Source organism: Syngnathus leptorhynchus, chromosome 1 (genome assembly GCF_054491065.1).
Source record: "Syngnathus leptorhynchus isolate UIUO chromosome 1, UIUO_Slep, whole genome shotgun sequence".
Taxonomy (NCBI): Eukaryota; Metazoa; Chordata; class Actinopteri; order Syngnathiformes; family Syngnathidae; genus Syngnathus; species Syngnathus leptorhynchus.
The window spans coordinates 11,499,114-11,518,746 of record NC_141195.1 but is presented as its reverse complement, the minus strand read 5'-3'; the positions used below and the strand labels follow the sequence as shown (position 1 = coordinate 11,518,746).

The following is a 19,633-nucleotide window of genomic DNA, read 5'->3' as shown; positions in this document are numbered from 1 at the left end:
CTTCTTCTTTGCTGTGGTTCGCAAGCATGTGTTTTTGTTAATGTCTGCAGCGGTTATGCCTGCCCGTTTCTGGCTGCGGGCCTTCTACCAGATCTGGCCGCTCTGTGGTCTCTGGCCCTCCCGAGCAACCCGTCCGCCTGCGGTGTGGCGTGCTGCCTCCTTCCTGTGTGTGTCTGTGTGTGTGTGTGTGTGTGTGTGTGTGTGTGTGCGTGCGTGCGTGCGTGCGTGCGTGCGTGCGTGCGTGCGTGTCAGAGGCCGTTTGGCCTGATTTATGGGCCCCGGACACACAGCACTTTGGACCCCACCTCTGCTGCTCCAATGGCTATTCCATGTGTCAGTTGTGGAGCTGCTTACGAGCTCCAGGAGCTCAGGGCAACGTGCCTGCACAAGAAGGCGCTTTCACCAAATGTGCTTCCCAGGTTCAGGCAGCATGCTTCCAGCAGCACAAGTACACATCTGAGCATCCGTTTCTTCTGAACTATTCTCCAGTTCCACCTGCTTTTGGCCTGAGACATACGATTGGCTGAGGAACACAGATGAAACGGAATGTTTTCAGTTGGACGTTTTAGCCTGATCATGCAATTCAATTATAGACTTGATGATTCAAAAAGCATGTGTCCCGCACTTGCGTTTCATCTGAGCTTGATAATACTTTTGCACTCAGTACAATGACAACTATGTGAGTAATACTTGCTGAAATTAGTATGAAGCAGGGCTGTCACCAACACACCACCGCAGTTAGGTAGGTACCTTATTTTTTGAACTCATTCAATAATGCTAGCCATTCTCGGACCCTCCTTTATAGTCCCATATGAAAAGACGTAAAATACATAAAAATATGTACCTGGGATTGAATGTCTGGATTCTTAAAAGACATAAAAATATATCCCAGGGAATGAGTCCGTTTTAAGGTCACGGTTCTGTTCACGTTCAGCACAGTAAGGGAACAAAAGGCATAAAGAATGATTTAACATGAAGCAGCCATGATGTTCGCAAGCAAGAGGCTGAGCTGCACAGTGTTTGTTTACACTCACAATGTAAGTCAGCTCATGTCCCATACCTAATATGTTCTGAAGAAGAACACTAATAACCGATCATCAATTATATACGCATATCATAATTATTTAGAAAAAAAAACGTGTTTTGCTGTCATCCTGAGGCTGCGCTGTGCCAAGTACCTGTTGAAGTTACTGTTGTAACTTCATGTAATGAGTTTTTGGGCTTGCTCCCTAAAAATTGTGGTTGGATACTGGTTAGAATAGTTGTGAATTGGCATCTACATACAAGTAGCTTTTCCACTCATGATTAGAAAAGAATTGCATTTAAAATGGAGCAAATCAGACCAAAATCTTACAATTTGGGGGCGAATGCTGTTGCTGCAAAAAAAGGAAGGTATGGTATCCAATTGTAGTTTTCAAATGTATGAGTATGCATCGTATCATGAAGGTGATTTACATCTATCTGCAAGTGTAAATCAAACTTGTCCCATGCTCACTACTAAAACATGGTCCTTCATTTGAGTCTAAATGGTGTTGTCCGTCGCGGGCCCCCTCTTTGCTGCTGGCTGCTGCCAAGCCTCCGCGGTTTAAATGGGCCAAGTTGAGACGCGGCGGTGAGTGCAAATCTTGTTTGGTCTGCGTCTGTGAACTTCAGCCTGACTCCACTCAAACACGCGCGCGCGCGCAGACACACGCACGCACGCACGCGCGTGGGCAGGCACGCACACATTCGTACGCGCACACAATGCGCGCGTGCGCAAACACGATGGCGTGAACCCCCCCCCCCCCCCCTCCCGAAACTTTAAGTTACGAAAATACAAATATATATCGAGAGAATGGGTTTAACGCTTTAGTGTGCAAAAACGAAACACGAGTGACACCGCAGAAATAATTTCCAGTCCAAGCCAAGGCAATAAATCATTACCAAAAAAAAAAGAGGCGGGGGTTGGGGGTAGGGGGGCTGCGTGCGTTAATGATCCCCGTATGCAGCATCATGTCCGCGCCCGGCGCGCGCAGCATGTCAGGTATTAGCAGAGAGTGTGTGTGGGTGCATGTGGGAGGTAGGAGGCTGTAGGAAGCTGTGGGGCTGGCGGAGAGCGCTGCCGCCGCTGCGAGCGTCACACTGCTGAATGGGAATCTATCCGGCAACTCCAGCAGACCGCTGTCTCCTACGCGCGCCCTGCGTAAAACCAAGCGGCGCGTCTCCAAGTGCGGCTCGGGCCGACCCACAGGCGGCGAGCGCGCTCAGTAGCTCGGATCGGACGTTCACTTTTCCTGCACTTGTTCCCGACTTGCAGCGGCTCACAACAGCAGCATGCCTGCCATCAAGAAGGAGCGCCTGGACGGCGACGACATGGCTCTGCCCGCCTTTAACCAGTCCGAATACTTGGCCCCTTTAAATTCCGCCGCGATCCCCGTGGTGACCCCGCACCCGCCGCCTTACGAGCACATTTTGGCCCACCACCGCGCGTATTTGGGGCTCCACGACTCGACGCTGCATCACCAGCACCTCCAGCACGCCACGGACGACTTGATGCTGGAGAGATTCTCCTCCATCCCGGACTTCCAGCCCTTCTTTGACAACGGCGAGCCGTGCATCGAGGTGGAGTGCGGGGAAAACAAGGCTTTGCTTTACATTAACAAACTATGTCAAGGCAGCAAAGGACCCTCCATTAAATATAGGGGCGAGTGGCTTACTCCCAACGAGTTCCAGTTTGTCAGTGGCCGGGAGACTGCCAAAGACTGGAAGCGGAGTATTCGACACAAAGGTAAGCCGCGCCATCATCGCACGGGAGCGGATACATGAAGTAAGAGGCTCACTTTTATTTCGCTGAGTGGAGTTCTTATATGCAGTTAAGGTAAAGTTCTTCCACTTTACAAGAGCAAGAGTCAAGATCAGTGCTGAAGTGGGAAAACAGGGCGACTACTTTCTTCCTCTTGGTTTGTGTCTGAACCGAAGTTGGAAATATAGGAGTAGTTTCATTAAAGCAGTTTCATTACTTTCTACTTTTTATTATGTTCAGTCTAGGGCTGCTTGCATTCATCCACGTTATAGACAGGGATTCCCAAACTATGGTGCGCTCACCTTTGGGGGTGCCGGTCCGGTTCAATAATTGTTTTGCCCCCACTCCCAGAAATTAAGAGCGCTGACGTGAGTACTTCCTCATGGTCACGTTTGCATAACTGTCACTGAAACAACTTTAGTGGCTATGAAAGGTTTTGTTTTGGATTTTTTTTCAAGGGTTTACCCAACTCTGCCGGGATACTCAAGATGATGTGTGGCTTAAAAAGTTTGGAATAGACTATACTTTTATTGGAACACCATCAACCAAGGGAGATTTGAAAATGTACTACTGCGATGAACAGAATTGATCCAAAGTGTGCGTATTTAGCTGGGCACAAAATCTGCAGTGTTACATTCCAATCTCAGAAATAGGCTACACCTTTTTGAAATTGTTGGATACTGTCATCATGAATAGATTTGTGGTGTAGTGGCTGTCTACAAGTTTGATTTTTAAATACATACGGTAGTGCAGGGATGCCCAAACAGGGGGTGTGGTCTCATGATTATTTTACTCACAAAAGTGCCATCATGAACATTCCAGCTGTTGAATATACATTTTTTTTTTTTGAAATAATTGCCATGAATTAGATTTTTTTAAAATGTATTTGGGGAGTGCGTACCCAAACTTTGTTAAAAAGTTGAGTTGGCTCAAAATGTTTTGAACAGACTTCTTTTCGGATGTGAGGTTGAAAAGTGACGATATTTCTACCCCACACCCAGACGCGCGCGCACAGGAAAAAAATAATCTTTCTTCTGAATAGAATGACATTGCTTTATTGGTGATCGAAAAGAATGTTAAAAGTAGGGTTGTTAACTTATCATGTGTGTGACTACTGTGGTGCGTCCAGGTAGTGTGATCACATACTTTTCCACTCACTCGGAGCATCTCATTTGTGTGTGTTACAGGGAAAAGTCTCAAGACACTCATGTCTAAAGGAATCTTACAGGTGCATCCTCCAATCTGTGATTGTCCAGGTTGCCGAATCTCCTCTCCCGTGGTAAGGATATTTCATCTCCTGTCAACGTTTTTGTTTTTGTTTGTCTGTGTTTTGGGCTGACAAAGATCAGCTAGAATGGGTGTAGACAATTCAGCCCAAAAATGTCCTTTCTGTCAACTAATCCTTGGCCAGCCGCGTGTCTTGTTCCACCCACCAAAAGGTGCCAAAAAGTATGATGACATAACTTGGAATTGTGAAAGAAATCAGAGTGTTACTAATAAACACAACTAAATACCGAGGACGATCTAGTTTGTCAGAACCCAGCAACAGATATTTCATAGCCGTGTTTGTGTTGTCGCACAGATGCATGATGGGTAAGCGTGCTTGGGGAGCGCTGCCTTTGTTTATAACCTTTCCGCTGAAGACCCTACAGGCACACTGTGACAGATTTGACAGTAATTTTCTCTCAGCGTGAATACCGAATCCACTTCCAGCCATTCAGACGGCGAGCATCAAACGGCCATTTATCCAGAGACAATGAGCTGTCGGGCTTTGTGCGTGCGGGCGCGTTTGGCGTTTACTGTCGGTCACTCTCCAGTCAAGCTTCTCACCTGGCGGACAAGCTGTTGTTTGCCCAGTCCGGCCCCCGGGCCTTGACTGGGGGCCCTCGCGCGCCAAACCCGGAGGCCCCGCAGATGTGTCACGATGAAGGCATCGGCTTTCTGTGCGTGTGTCGGCTTTGCGCAAGATCACAGGCACGCACGGCAGATCTGTTCACACAGGTGCGAGTCGTGGGTCTGCGTGTGTGTGTTTTCATCAGCACGGCGCGCCCCCGAGCCCTAATCTTGAGGGAAGGGTGTAAGAAGCTTAGCGAGCGACTGAGTGTGGCTACCGCTGATTATTGTGTGTCAGACACGCAAGGCGAGGGCGCGTTAGATAAGACGGAGGGGTTTAAGTGATACAGGTAAACTGGCGACATTTTCGCAAGAGCTCTACCCAAAAGGAGAGTTCGGCTCCATCCAGTTACCTGAGGGAGGGAAGGGACGAGAAAACAGATGCTGTCTGTCTGATTTCTTTTTTTCCGGGAATTTGATCATTTCAGCATGTTTGCATGTGTTTACGCTCAAGCGCGGGGTTATCGTTGATTGACTTTTTGGCTTGTCTGGGCACGTATTCTTCAACCTCAATTTGCAAACGTGATGGAGTGAAACGTTGCTATTGACGTAAGCGGGGATACGAGGGCCTGAAGCTTGTTGTTGTTATGGTCCTCGTTTTCTCGTCTGGCGGTGAAGCCTGAAGTTTAACCCGACGAGTGAATACCGCCATGACGCCTCAGGACACCCACGTGCACAGCGTGCATGCACGCACACACACACACACACACACACACACACACACACACACACACACACACACATGCACACACACACACACGCACACGCACACACACTTGCACACACGCACACACACAGACACCCACTTGCACGCACACGCAGGCTAAGAATGTCAGCAGTTTCACGCGAGGGCGGCGAGGGTGAGACGGCGGAGGGAAGGCAGCGGGGCTTGTATGGCCTCTATGGCGTCGCTCCCCCTCCACTCTGACTCCCCTCAGGGCATGGCAGCCAGCACTGCCCGACGCCCCCTCCCATCCCCACATCCCTCTCTCCCTCCCTTTCACACACTATACGCCTGCCTACTGACACAAATTACCTCATGCAGACATTTATTTTGAAAGTTTGACAGCTGAACTTTAAGTGATCTCGCTTCGCTATAGGCATGAGGCGAGCGTTCGTAAAAAAAAAAAAAAAAAAAAAAAAGAAAGAAAAAAGGTGCAGCTGGTGGGAAGACGTTCCACCTGCCTGCTCAGGCCTCGTGCAAGTATAATTGCAGCGTCAGCGGGGACTGGAGCTCTTTGTCATGTTGGCACACAAACGCTTGACAGTTAGTGATGAAATTATACGTGTAACGTCATGTGTTCACACTTGAGTGATTGATAGGCTGTTGATTGCCATGCTTTTTCTTCCTCCTTAGCCTTATATGTGATCATCAGGTGTTGAACGGTCTTTAATGGATGTATTAAATGCTGCCTCGTCTGCGAAACTGGGTCCATAAAAGACAAAAACTTTCCGGCGGAACTTTAAAGCTATGGCCCTCGCTCTAAATGTGGTGTTTGTTCACTTTTATGTGTGCACGCCTGTGTGTGTGTGTGCGTGTGTGTGTGCGGGTGAGCCCAGGGTGGCCGGCTGATTAGCAAGCTGTGTGTGCATGCGTGTGTTTGCGTCTCCTCCCGGGAGAGCTCGGCTTCCTCTACTCTGTTATTTCAGCGGAACTGGCGGAGGATGGGAGGAAATTACAGTCGCCTCCTCTGGCTCATAAAGGCCCCCCCACCTCCAATCATGCCCCCCCCCCCCCCCCCCCATCCCTCCACGCTGTTGCAAAACGGAATTAAACCCACACGTTCACAAACATGGGTGGAAATGGCCACAAACACTGTTGTGCTCCAAAATAAAAGCTAATTTGTGAGGTAGAGTCTTCATTGGGTCACTGGGCTTGTGTTTGCGTGTGTGTTGCTGAAGCTATGTTGCTATGGTAACGCCCAGATAAGCTATTGGCTGAGAAGTGTGCAGAATTGTGGTCACGTGGAGTGTGTTTATGCACTTTCAGACTAAGTGAGACTCCAAGGATATGCTCCTTTAAGCCCGCTAATGGAGATCAATAATAACGGCGACATGTGCCAGACATGTTGCCGACAGTTGTCCGTACATCCTCCGGTTGTTTTTCCCCTCCTAAATTCATTCAAGTTGAGTTAGTAGGTAAGGATTGGCTTTAATTGGTGTCCAATTTCTCTAACACGCTATTTGGACTGAAAGCCAAATCTATGTTTGTGTTTACAAACTGTCTGAATGTGCCATTGCGTGGCTCATTTTGAGTGTGAAACAATGTAAATAAATCAAATCATCCTTCTATTAGTTTGGTACTTTTTCGCAATAAAAGCCAAGAGCCATTGTTGTGAAAGCTTCTTCCCAACATCTGTGGGCTCACACTGTTGCAACATGTGACTCGTTTGTTGTCTTGTTGGGCCCTTGCACTCCCGAAACATCTTCTGCCATACATTAGCAACGAGCTCCAACAAGAAGGCTTGAAGAGAAGTTAAATTGGCTGTTAGTCAGCATGGTAATAGAAATCACATGATGATGCCGCAACTGGCATATTGTGAGAACGGCGTTTCGATTGTTATTGATGATAAAAAAGATGAAGTTGAGATAAAGAGTGGATGAATTAAAATGCTGGTAGATAAACGCGGGCTATCTGAGTTTATCTTGATTCCTTTTGGCTGACGTAACTGATGATTCCAAATGATTGCATTCTATAGAGGTAGTGCGAGTGTGTGCGTGACTAAACCTCATCAAAGTGTTTGTTTAAACCTCGAGGAGGTGTCGTTTTAGTGGTGCTTTTAATTAATTGTGCCATTGCATGTCACGAAACTCATCTTAGGTGTGTTTGTCATACAACCTTGTCTTCGCCTCCACTTCCGCCGTCACAGAGATCCAGTAGCAACCTGTCTGGAAAGCTCCCCCGCGGTGGTCTCGGCGGTCCAATCCAAACACGCAGGCGGCGGGAGAATGAGGGAGCAGGAGGAGGGGGGTGGCGATGGGCGGGGTTGGGTTGAGACAAGAGGGACAGGGGAGCGTGAGAGGCGCGTTGGCACGCTTGACTGCACCACCACTGACCTCCCAGTGCCGCTCCAGCACTACCCCCCCCCCCCCCTTTCCCTCCGCCTCGTCGCCCTCTCGCCCTCTGTGCAGCGCCGCCCCCTCCCGTCACCGCAAACCCCCCTGCAGCAACCCCCCCTACCCTCTCCGCCCCCCTTTGCCCTGTGCCGCTCCATTGGGCTGAAACTGCCGCTCGGCTCAGCGCGTGGGGGCCAAGAGTGCAGATGAATTCAAGTGTGTGTGTGTGTGTGTGTGTGTGTGTGTGTGTGTGTGTGTGTGTGTGTGTGTGTGTGTCTTTTTTTTGTGTGTGCGTGTGGGACTTGGTCGCATGCCTACCCGCCTCACGATGCTTTCTCACTTTTCTTGTCCCTCAAAAAGCCTAAAAACAAACAACCAAAGTTTTTTCCACTACACTACGGAATCACTTGATGGGCTAAACACATTGTAGGCTATATGATGACGAGTCGTTCCTAATATTTTGGTATACAGTGGTTCTTCAACATCCTTGTTCATTTCGAAGCTTCTACACGACAGTTGCTCCCCTCCCATTTGCTGTGTCTAAACAATGTTATGTTGCTTATACAGTAGTTGATGCTGCCATTTTATTTTTTTGGGCCACAGGCCTTAAAATGTATTTGTCCTTTCACCATCACAAAGGCCACGAGTTGCGTGTGATGCTGATGTGTGTTCTGGTGAACAAAAAGCTACTTTGCCATTACAGCAAGAGCATTTGTCTTTTCTCTGTGATGGTGCAACACGTTGTCTCCTTTTCATATTCTCCTCACGTAATTTTGGCACTAATAACTAATTTCATACTGATGTTCTCTTGAGTACGCAAATCATACCCAACGTTTTAGATGGTTAGCTGAGGGGAAATGTGGTTACTGCCAACCTTGGAACACTTTAATCAACTACTACGACTTAATCCGGTTATTGGCAGTAATCAGGTTACCTTGGTCATGTTTGCATACTGAGTGATCTCGATCTAACTAGCGAGCGGCTAGGCACAAACCTGTGAAAATGCCACCTCGGTTTCCAAGCACCAGGGCCAGACATGAGGTAGCGAGACTAAACAAAATAAGATTTTTTACGTGGTGATGAAGTGGACCTCGAGCTCGTACACAGAGGACATGCTGTTTGTTTTGGCCTTTTTTCTGAGCTTTTATTTGCGCCCTCATGCCTTGTGCACACTGCCGCCACCACTACCCCCTTTCCTGTCATCTCTTCACCCGCCTTCCCCGCCTTCCCCAAAGCGCTCACGCCAAGTCGGCCCGCCATCCCGCCTCCACACACACACACACACACACACACACACACACACACACACACACACACACACACACACACACACACACACACACGGCGAGGTAACGGCAGACAGGCGCGTGACTCATTAGGCATTCGTCCCCTAGGGAGTTTGCTGGGGGGGCGCGTGCGAGGGGGAGCTAGCACCGCAGCTGCAGGAATGTCACGGGCGGCTACCACAGTGTGTGTCTATGTGTGTGCGTATGTGTGTGTACATGTGTGCATGTGTGTGTCTGTGGGAGGGTGTGAGCTTGCTAATGCTGCTCGGAGCCAGCGGCAGGCCACCTTTCAGGAAATAACGCAAGGGAAGTGAGGGAAAGAGAAAAAAAAATGAAGAAAAAAAAACCCACCCTTGTTATTCATTCTTTCCACCAAGAGCACAGTTAAAAGTCAGAAATACATTTTGTGACATTGATTTCTTTATAATCACTGTTTGAATGGAATTGCCTTTGCTTGCCAAAGTTGCGCATTGTGTTGTCGATTACAAACAAGATGGTTTTGTTGCTTTTCAGTCAAGCCTTGCAGCTTCAGAATTCATCAAATCACAACGGCACCAACAAATCTAAGAATGTACGCTTTTATGCCTTGCTTTATCACAAGTTTGATTCATTTCTTTGTGGCATGCTACTCGGGACACACAGAATGCAATCAGAAGTCATGGGTGGAGCCTTCAGCATTTAAAGTTGCTCTAAGTGACAGCTGAAAGATCATTAGGATAGGTCCTCGGCTTGCGATTGGACAATGTTACCTTGTTTGTTGCCATGCTATTAAAGTTTTCATGAACACGTAACACTCTTATGTACACAATGGAATATTTTTCAAAACACAAATTCATTCAAACATAGTTCTGTTTCATGACTTGCCTGTTGTGCTCGTCTTGGCCTGCAAGGTGACAGTGTGGTGCACACATTTGTTGAAAAAAACACAAAGAAGAATGTTGTGGTCTATGCCTGCGAGTATTTGTGTCCGAATATTTCTTTCACTGTTTAGAGTACTCAAAGATAAGTATGTACATGCTCGATCTGAAAGAAGTGATGTTGGGGTAACCCTATTGACAATAAATGACAACAACATTATTGCCCATTGACCCAGTGCATTTGTTGGCTTCTTTAGTCTATGATGACACTACAACAATGCGTTTTAAAAGTTTGTTCAAAATTGAAAGCACATCACAATTATTTATATCATCATTTTTTATTTCTGTTATGCACTCCCAGGGAGGAGAAAATCGTAATCTTTACAGCTTCATTTGCTAATGCATGTAAAAGTGGAATAAGACCATGAGAAGGAACGTCTAACAGGCGTTGGCTGTGTCATCCTTTGAGATACACGCCGGCCCGGTTGTAGGTGATGTGGTCGTTCTGATTCTGACTATCACGTACAATATTTATACACCTCGTCTAGAAAATCGAACCGTTAGCTGAATCCTTTTTGGGTTGTGTTCTACTGCCGGCGTTGTTATTTGATTGTAGAGTACCTGATGGCTAGTTAACATCATACGCATGCATGTGAATTTTTCTGAATGTCTGAATGTGAAGCCCAGATATTTTTGTTGGCTGCTCGACTGTCAGAGAGAACAACGCGTGGGAGGCTATATTCATAGTGGTGCTTTTAGTTGGACTTTATGAGAGACTTTTTTCCGCGTCTGAAACGAGGCTGACCACACACAGTAAAGTTGCCTCTGCACACACGCACACACGCACACACACACACACAAATGTCTGTTTGTGTGTGTGCGTCTTTTCTTTCAGGGCTCCGACGTGGGCCGCCAGGGGTGTGTTTTGCTCAGTGTTTTTGCTTTGGCGAGGCCTCCCCCGTGTTGCGAAAGTGTTGCCGGAAGCCGTGGGAGCTCAACCCAAGTTCTGCGTCAGTGCCACTGAAGAAAGGATTGGGGCTTTCCGGGAGTGGCATGGGCGTGCGTGTGCGCGGGGGTGGGGGGAGGCGGGGTACAGGGGACTGTCAGGCTGGCTATGTCACAGTCAATGTGGGTGGTTGTCTCCCGTTCGCAGTCTTAGTCACAAGTGGGCTCACACAAGCTATTCTTGTACGGGCTGTGTTGCTGGCATGCGCCGAGTAAACCCCCCACTTTGGAGGGGAAGCGCCAGGAACAGGTGTGCGTTTGTGTGCGTGTGTGTGTGTGTGTGTGTGTGTGTGTGTAGGAGAGGAGTTCAGGTCACATGTGTGTTTCCCTTGTAACAAGAGCAATAAAGGGACTTTGGCTCTGAGAATTTGCATTGAACAGATGCGAGTGTTTTAGTCTGCCGTGCTTGACGTGATGTTGATTGGTTGGTGTTTACAAAGTCCCCCCACCCTTCCCAGCACAAACTAGCAACTCAAATTACAAAGTGGTCCACACGCTGTCCTTGGGCATTAGAGCGATACTTGTGCAAAACAGCCACAGGAAAGAAGAAAGAGGGCAAAGTGCTTTTCTGTTGCGGCCAATGAAGGAATAGTGGAGGGAGAAGAAATATGGCAGAAGTTTGTGGCCTGCTCATCCTGGGGGATGTTTTCAGCCACGCACCCCTCGCTCCCTCCCTCCCCTTCCCGACTCTGTTTAATGTCTGCCATTTGAGAGACTCCGGAGGGGCTGCACCTGTTTGCCTCTTGGCTAGGAGCCCCCAACTACCTCCTCCTCCCGCCGCCTGCCTGGCTGCCACTCACGCTGCAGCGCCTCCTGGGAGGGAAAAAGCCAGGCGAGAAAGGGGGGGGGGGGGATGGGAAGGGAGGGAGAAGAGCGGATTTGCGTGTGGTGGAAGGGATAGCTGCAGGGCTGGAAGGCGTCCGGGAGTGGGAGCGGGGATGTCGGCGTACAGAGACGGAAGGGGGGGGGGGGGGGTGTAAATTTAACTTCCATGTCCACTCTCTCACAACCGCCTTCTTTCTCTCACAAGTTTTACTCACCAACTTTTCTTTTATCCTTTTACTTCTCTCTCTTTCTGTTTGACCTCTCTTGCACAAACACAAATCCATGCGCCATTCATTCGCCATATGTTCTCTTGCTCTTTTCTTGCTCTTATCCTTTTCTCTCCCTGCTCTCTTCCCTTCCATAGTATTCTTGCCATTGGGCTGGGCTGGCTGATCACTGAATGCCCTCCAACTTCACTTCTAAATGTCCTAAATATGTGTGTTTGTTTGTCTCGTGAGAAGTTCTAAAAGAAAATCATCATGTGCTCATGAGCTATTTTTAGAACATAATTCTTGGGGGCTAACTAGTACTTGCCAGCTCCACTTTGATGACCCCTGACCTAGATGTAGAGGCTGGAGTTAAAGTTGGAGTAAAGCTGCACAGTGGACATGGATTGTATGATTTTATTTCAGGCAACAAAGACATTCTCAGAACAAATGCAGAAAAAATTTACTCGCCAAAAGGCTCCATTTGCTTACTCAGACATCCAAGTTGTTTATCGGAATCATTTCAATATCATGGAACACCCTCCCCTCCCTCAAAGTACTAATTTAGGTGTACAATATTCAAACAGAGTGGATATTTGAAAGGTAATTTTATTTTGCATAAGTTCCTGGGCCTTACCAAGCCTAATGAGTCAGCAATGTAGTGACCGAACCATACTATGACATAGGTCGACTGGAGTTGTCTCCATCAGCTGAAGCTTTGCACTTGTTGTCTTAAATGCTAACTGCATGAAGCGCTCACTTCTCTCTCGTGTGCCTCGTTGTACAGAATCGTGGGCGCCTGGCCGAGAAGCGCACCATCCCGCTGCCCCCCAACCGTGTGCCCAAGAAGGAGCTGGCCTCCATCTTCAGCAGTGACGACAGCGAAGGGAGCGAGCGGGCCAGTGGGGATCACGGCCACATCAAGCAGGAGGACGAGCTTCATTACAGTATAGTGCGCAAGAGGTATGCCATCTTTGAGATGTGAGTGATTAGCTTGTGTATGTAAGGCTCAACATGTGCATCGTGAGGGATTTGGTTGATCCGTTCTCATGATATGCATCTTGACATGAGTTATTGATGTATTTTTCATGCCCTTGCTCGGTCCGTGTTGGAGCTATAATACATGCGAAACGTGTCAAATAGTGAAATGACCACTGGAGCCTATGCTCATCCTTTCTTGCATCCCATTTTGAAAAGATTGAGGATCTGGGCACATGAAGTGATTAATTAATACAAACAGAATAAATTAGACGAGGATTAATGGCAGGAAAAAGAGGTACTGCCTCAAAGCAACCCTGCCCAAATTAAAAACCGTGCTAGCCGTTAGCAAACACATCCGGCCCGCAGTCGCACAATTCCATTCATCATGTTAGAAGGAAGTCAGATTGCTTCAAAGTGACTTCAAAATCACAATTGGAGCTAAACATGCAGCATCTTTGCAAAAGAGTGCTTAGCTCTGCTGCCTCACGGCAAGAAGATTTCTTCGTTCCATTCCTTTGGGGTCTTTTTGTGTTGAGTCTGCACTTTTTCACCACCGCACCCGTGTGCCTCCTCCCCAGTGACGAATTTCACCCCACACCCAAAAATCGTACGGTTGATATTCTAGGTTTTGACTAGATCTGAATTTGCTCAGAGAAGAGACACATTTTGCTGTATGTTATGTATATGTGACAGAATAATATATGTATAAAATGTAATATTTCACATTATGATACACGCAGAAACGCATAGACACAGTCAAATGTCACACATAGGGTCAGGTTGAGGTCGTCCCACCCAGATGAGTCAAACGGGCTGTTGTGCTGTGATGACTGAAAATTCGATGCAAATTTGCGCACTATGCAATGAGTCCATGTGACTTTTTTAGAAGAGACGCCACATCCATTTGTGATCACTTGATACTTGAACAAACAGATTTGTACAAAATTGACAGTGTGGATGAATATAACGTAGCAGACATTCATTGATTAAGCTCAGAAAGTCCCCGGTTGCAATATTAGCAGCTTGTGCAAGCTCATTAGGGGAGGGGATGTTTTTTATGTCTTGAGACTTGCGTGTGACACAGCGGACAGCACACCAACTGTGACGCTTTAAGTGGATCCACTAACCTCATTTAAGAGGGCTTCCCCTCCCCTGACACTTGCGCCGCTGGCGCGTTAAGATGATAATGAATTTAAAGAACACTTATGACTAATATGTCAGGCTTTTACCCTTTGGAAAGGCGACGGACTCGCTGGAGCCGCAGCTCCGGTCTGTCCCGGGCATCCGTCTCGGCCCCGCTTTATCCGCCGATGCAGGTCTGGACGAAAGGGATAATGGGATGTCCAATCACAGAAATGTGATTTCCATTGACCGCAGCTTCGTAAGTGAGTCGCAGAAGGGTCTTAACAAATTGGATTTGGCCAATGGATGTGAAAAATACAGGGCGCCTCGACGTGTGCGTGTGTGTGCGTGTGTGTGTGTGTGTGTGTGTCATCAGTGGCCACTGCAACGTGTCGCAAAGTCTCGCATCCGACAACCTTCATCTAAACTGAGGCCGTCCAAAATATGTCATCATCAACATAACCTTGTACAGCTCGATGGTCTGAATAAGAGACACAAGTTTGCTTTCATCTCTTTAGTTTCTTCACTTTCTATTCAGCTTGTGCCACTCAAACTAGAAATTATAGTTCTATAGTTATTATAACGCCGGTTAATGCATCACTTAGAAATCTCCTCGACCTAAAGTATGTCGCACAGACACAATTTAAGATAATCGAGACACCCAAGTAATATTCAGCAACGGCACAAGAAGGAAGAAGTTCAATGGGGTTAAAGACAAAATACTCGACTTGATGCTGGTAACTTTGGAGTATAGTTTCCCTTTAGCCAATCAAAAAAAAAAAAAACTGATTTACCGCATTATTTTTCAGTTTATTTGAAGATCGATTAAAAAGTGCTGACAAAGAGTCAGGTTAATTACCCAGCAAGCATCTCTGGACCCACTGATGTCTTCCGTTTAGCCTCCTGGGGGTTGAGGGGGGGTATACTGTGTATCTATACAACACATCATTGACCACCTAATCACTGTCATTTAGAAGAAATGTCGGTAATATTATTGAATAAGAAGATCAGAAAGTGTGAGAAGCCCTACAGAAGCGAGTCACACTTAATGTGCAATGCTAAATGGCAAAGCAGACATCAAAATGACAAGAGACCTTACGTAAACCAGTCAATTGACTTCATAGTAAAAAAGTATGAGGCGCAAGTTCCAGCTCATTTAATTGACATAATGGATCATTTCTAGGCAGATTTATGAACATTTGTGCAAATGACACTGTTTAATTGGACTTTTTTTTCAAGAGCCATGTTTAAATGCTGGATTTTACTTTCCCATTCAAGGACGGCATCACCTGGTTTCATCGACCAGACTTTTTCCAACAATTTGAAGCCTTGAACTCAAATTTATATAATTGTGTATTCTTGAAAACACAGGCTTCCTATTTCTACATGGTTACGTCGTTGTCAATCTGAGTAATAAGCACGGAAACAGTTGACTTTTACCGCATTCAAAAATTAGTTTTGTGGCTGTGCCATTACCTTGTTCCAGGAAGGGGTCACGGACAGTGTGAATTTACTGGAAATGTCTCTCTTCGAAGTGTTAATTAGTGAGCTTCGGGGGTGCCGGCTTTATGGCTTTCAGGAAGTGCTTTTTGTTTGAAGCCATTTTGTTGACGCTTGTTTGCCAAGGCCAAAAAGTTGCAAAAGTTACTATTTGAGAGTGTGTTTACTCTTCCTAAGTCTCTCAAACTTCTCAAAATTTGAAGGCAGACTCTGACATGATGCCCTTGATCTCGGTTTGCTTGGTCTCTGCGTTTTTTTAACAAGAAAATATAGACAGTTGCATTGGGTAAAAAAATGAAGGTCAGAATCTGTGACACGGTTGGTGTGACTTGTGCCTGAGGAGAAACAAAAGCAAGGTTAAGTGAAGACGAGCTACTGTTTATTTCCATTTTTATTCATTTCCACCTTTGCTTGCTTGACTCTCCGTTGTGTGCTGTCTTTCATAGCTGCAAGCAGCACAATAGTTGGTGCCACTCCCCCCCCCAAAAAAGTGAAAGTGTGTGTGTGTGTCGGGGGGGGGGGGGGTTGCACAATACTTTTTTGCCATGTTTTAGTGTTAAAACCAATGCATGAGCTCCATCAAAATTAGTTTTGTCGACCAAATCAGAGTTCAAATCAGCATCGCAGAAATGACTGGTTGAACTTTGTGGTACCTTAATTATATTTGAATTTTGCTGCGTACGTTATCTGTGGTGGGTTGTGGGTTGCGGCTGCTTTGGCGGGTCCAGTTTGAGGAAATCTCCACGCTACATCCCACTTTTGACTCAGCTTGTCTCAGTCGCTCTTTCTCCTCCACCTTCACATCCCTGCAGCCCGTCTGTCAGCACTTTGCCAGTGGCGGCGTGAGATGCGGCGTCGGGGGCGCCTCCGCTTGCCAGCTCATACTGTGACCTCCAGCATCGCCACCTCAGACATGGCATGCCAAGGTCTCAGTGGGGTACTGCTTGCTGTTCATGCCGAGTCCTTTCCTGTTTGTCTGGACCTTTCTCAGTTGTAGTTTCCTGATGGATGCGAGTGGAAAGAATTGTGTCCAACCATGGAGATTCTACTAATTTGTATATTTGGAGGTACTAGGGTTTCAAAAAGCTGTAGCAAAAAGTAACCAACCATGCCTGCTTTTCTTCAAATTCATTGACTGAAGAAAATCGTTATTTTAGTGCTGTTGGTAGCAAATATAATGACAGTGTGTTGTTATTAAAACTTGTATCAGTCTCTCTCTCGCGGTTCAAGATGAAAGGGTGAAGTTCACCATTTCGGGGACGAGCTGAGCAAGAAATGGCGGCTCGTGTCCTTATTAGCAGCAAGGCCCAACGTTCATATAATAGCCCGCTCCCCCTGCTCACCCTCGGCGCACCAGGCTCCCATTCTTACAGCTCCTGCGGGAGTGCTGACTCAGATGACGGGGTCTTAAACTCCATCCCCTTGGTGACCTTGCCGCCATCCACTGAAAGGAAAGGGGGCGGGCTAAGGGCAGCCAGACGTGGGTGAAGATCGGCTTCAGCCCCTCATTAGTCCCGGCGGGACAGCTCAGGAAAAGTGCGCTAATTACTCCACTAACAATGTCCTTGCCGTTTGTGGCTTAGAGCGGCCGACGCGCCACAGGATAATAAACCTCCAACCTCCCTGAGAAGTTCACGATAGTATTATCATGATTACTTTGAGTGATGGAGCGAGCGAGTGTGACAATGAGTTTGGCTGTTGTGTCACGCGTTGTTTGTTTGCGTTTGTGGGCGCCACTCATGTAATATGACTTGAATCACAATTTAATAACATCTCTTCTACATCTCATTTTTGTTGCGATGATAATAAGTCTCTCAGATATAGATGGCTTCTCATTTTAAAGTCAGCCTGTCTGTCGTTTAGTAAAATGTTTGCAGTTCACAGGCCAATCAAAGGTCCCCCTGCTTAGTTAACTGTCTGACTGTTTTGTGAGTCATTGCTTCTGTGTGAATGAAAAACGGCCGGCGAGGCCAGCATTATGTTCTCGACGCTCCCCTTCATCTTTTCTGTTAGCGTGTGGAAAACAGCCTGGCGGCCAGCAGCCTGACATTACGGCGGCAGCCTGTAATCATGAGGCTGTAAAAAAACCCAAATCCAGCGGCCGCAAACAGTGTGGCATCGTCATAGTGGTGGCAGCTAAGAACCATTCACCACTTCTGTCCCATAAACGCCGCTTTGCAGAGTCATAACGGACCCCCTTCGGAGGCTGCTCTGCTTTTAATCAACTTGCGAGCTGACATGACATACTGAGGGTGCGATCAAAATCAAAAAATAAGGGGGGGGAAATGTCTTTTTAAGGTTGATTTGGGTGGGAAAATTAGAGAATAATGAATAGCTTTTTGGGATGTCAGCTAAAAGAAGAAAAAAAAAAATCAAGCCACTGCTTCCACAAGCTGTTTGCCATTAAGTGTGACGACACTTCCACTACTCGGCTGCTACACTCCCCCTGAATGCTAAGCGGCTATTTCCCATCATTATGGCATTTAATGCGATCAGGATGGTAATCAGATTGCAAATGAAATACCCCCCTGACACACTTGTGTGGGTCTGCTGGCGAGGAAAGAGGTAATTGATGGGGAACTGGACGGCAACAGCCAACTTGAGGAGGTAAACCCATTTTTTCCTTCCTTTTGTTGGTTTAAAGCAAGGCTAAGGAAGAATGGACTTTTTAGCCAAAACGGCTCCCCCTACAGTGAAGTGGATTGATTAGTCTCATAACATCAAGAAATAAGTTTGTGGTGCAAAGTATGCGAAAGCACTGATCACATCTCTGGACGGTAACGTTAGGGCCGATGCTTGTGCTAACGCACCCTCACATCAAATAAAAGAGAACATTTATTGCTCTCAAGTAAGCATACCAGTGTCTTTATTTTTCTCGAGCCGCTGCGTCATAGGCCTGCCGCACACAGAGTGACGTGACCGAGGACGACTATTCCGGACAATCATGAAAAACTGTCGGCGACTCACGCCCCCTCACAGCAAGCAGGCCATTGAGTCCAACACACACACCAACTCACTGCAATGGAAAATGTGAGGGACCCCTAATTGTTTGTGGGAAGGCACTGCGTCAAAATGTATTGTTGATTATTCGTATATACTAAGATATTAATGATTTTTCTAAAATTTGGGTTGAAATAAAACCTCATTCATCATCAGAGATAGGCGTATTCCCGACCTTGCTACTTATAACACACACAGAGCTGCAACACATACAAATAAAACATACATGAAAATACCAAAAAGAATATTCATAATAGGCCTACCCTGCATTTCTTCCGGTCGAGCTCGGCGCTGCCCGGCATGTTACACTATTTGGTACTATCGCAACTTTAACTGCAGGGTTGCAAATGGCAAAGCCTAGATCACTGTTGTAAAACAATTCACAAAATAATATTCTATTCAGTTAAATTATTTTCTGTGTATTCCATTATAAGTGGATGCTGTATGCTGAAATTTTTGCTGGCATCTGTCTCAGAAGCAGCATAATGAGGATTTAAGCTGTTAAACTACTTAGAGGTTGTGAATATGTTGGATAATAGATCTAAGTATGGATGATGAGTGGGGATGAGAGCCAAAAGTGCTGGATGCAGAAGAGTGTGACACACGTCAGAACCAAGAGCCAGTTTACAACATAGCCACCTGTAGCTGCTAAATTTGGGCACAAAGCTTTTGGTCTATCTGGAGTCTTTCTGTCGTAAGTAGAGTGTAAAAAGGTTTATGTCACACTGGTTTGAACTTGGGCATTTCTGTTTGAAAGTGCTTAACGGTTTGTCTCTCTTCTCTTCCTCTCATGTGTGCGTGCGTCAGTCGGGACAGTGACCTCTCTACAATCATCTCCAACCTGCACCACAGCAGACAGCATGGCATGCCCGAGGGCCAGTCAGCCTCTGACCGCAATGCCAGTACAGGACACACAGGTGGGACCTCCAGCGGTGTTGCGCGTGTGCGTGCGTGCGTGTGTATGTGTCTGTGCGTGTAACTTTGTGTCGCTAACACTGGCAGACTCACACATTCTTTGTAACAAATGTAAGTAGTCTCTTATTTGACTCTAATTTGTGCGATTTGAGGGATTTTGCTGTAAGCTTATTACTCCTTCCTGACGGTCGCTCTTCTGTCTGT

The 19,633-nt window shown here is 46.8% G+C and overlaps 1 protein-coding gene across 2 annotated transcripts in view; it reads left to right on the top strand.

Moving 5' to 3' along the window:
• The first annotated feature begins 2,256 nt into the window (after window positions 1-2,256).
• Window positions 2,257-19,633, top strand: part of samd11 (sterile alpha motif domain containing 11) — a 44,621-nt gene continuing 27,244 nt past the window's right edge. For both annotated transcript variants that reach the window (XM_085925257.1, XM_085925258.1), the window contains exons 1-4: window positions 2,257-2,767; window positions 3,970-4,061; window positions 12,699-12,874; window positions 19,322-19,431. In XM_085925257.1, coding sequence (XP_085781383.1) covers window positions 2,314-2,767; window positions 3,970-4,061; window positions 12,699-12,874; window positions 19,322-19,431 — 832 coding nt within the window. In that variant the 5' untranslated portion in view covers window positions 2,257-2,313. The remainder of the gene's footprint in view (window positions 2,768-3,969; window positions 4,062-12,698; window positions 12,875-19,321; window positions 19,432-19,633) is intronic.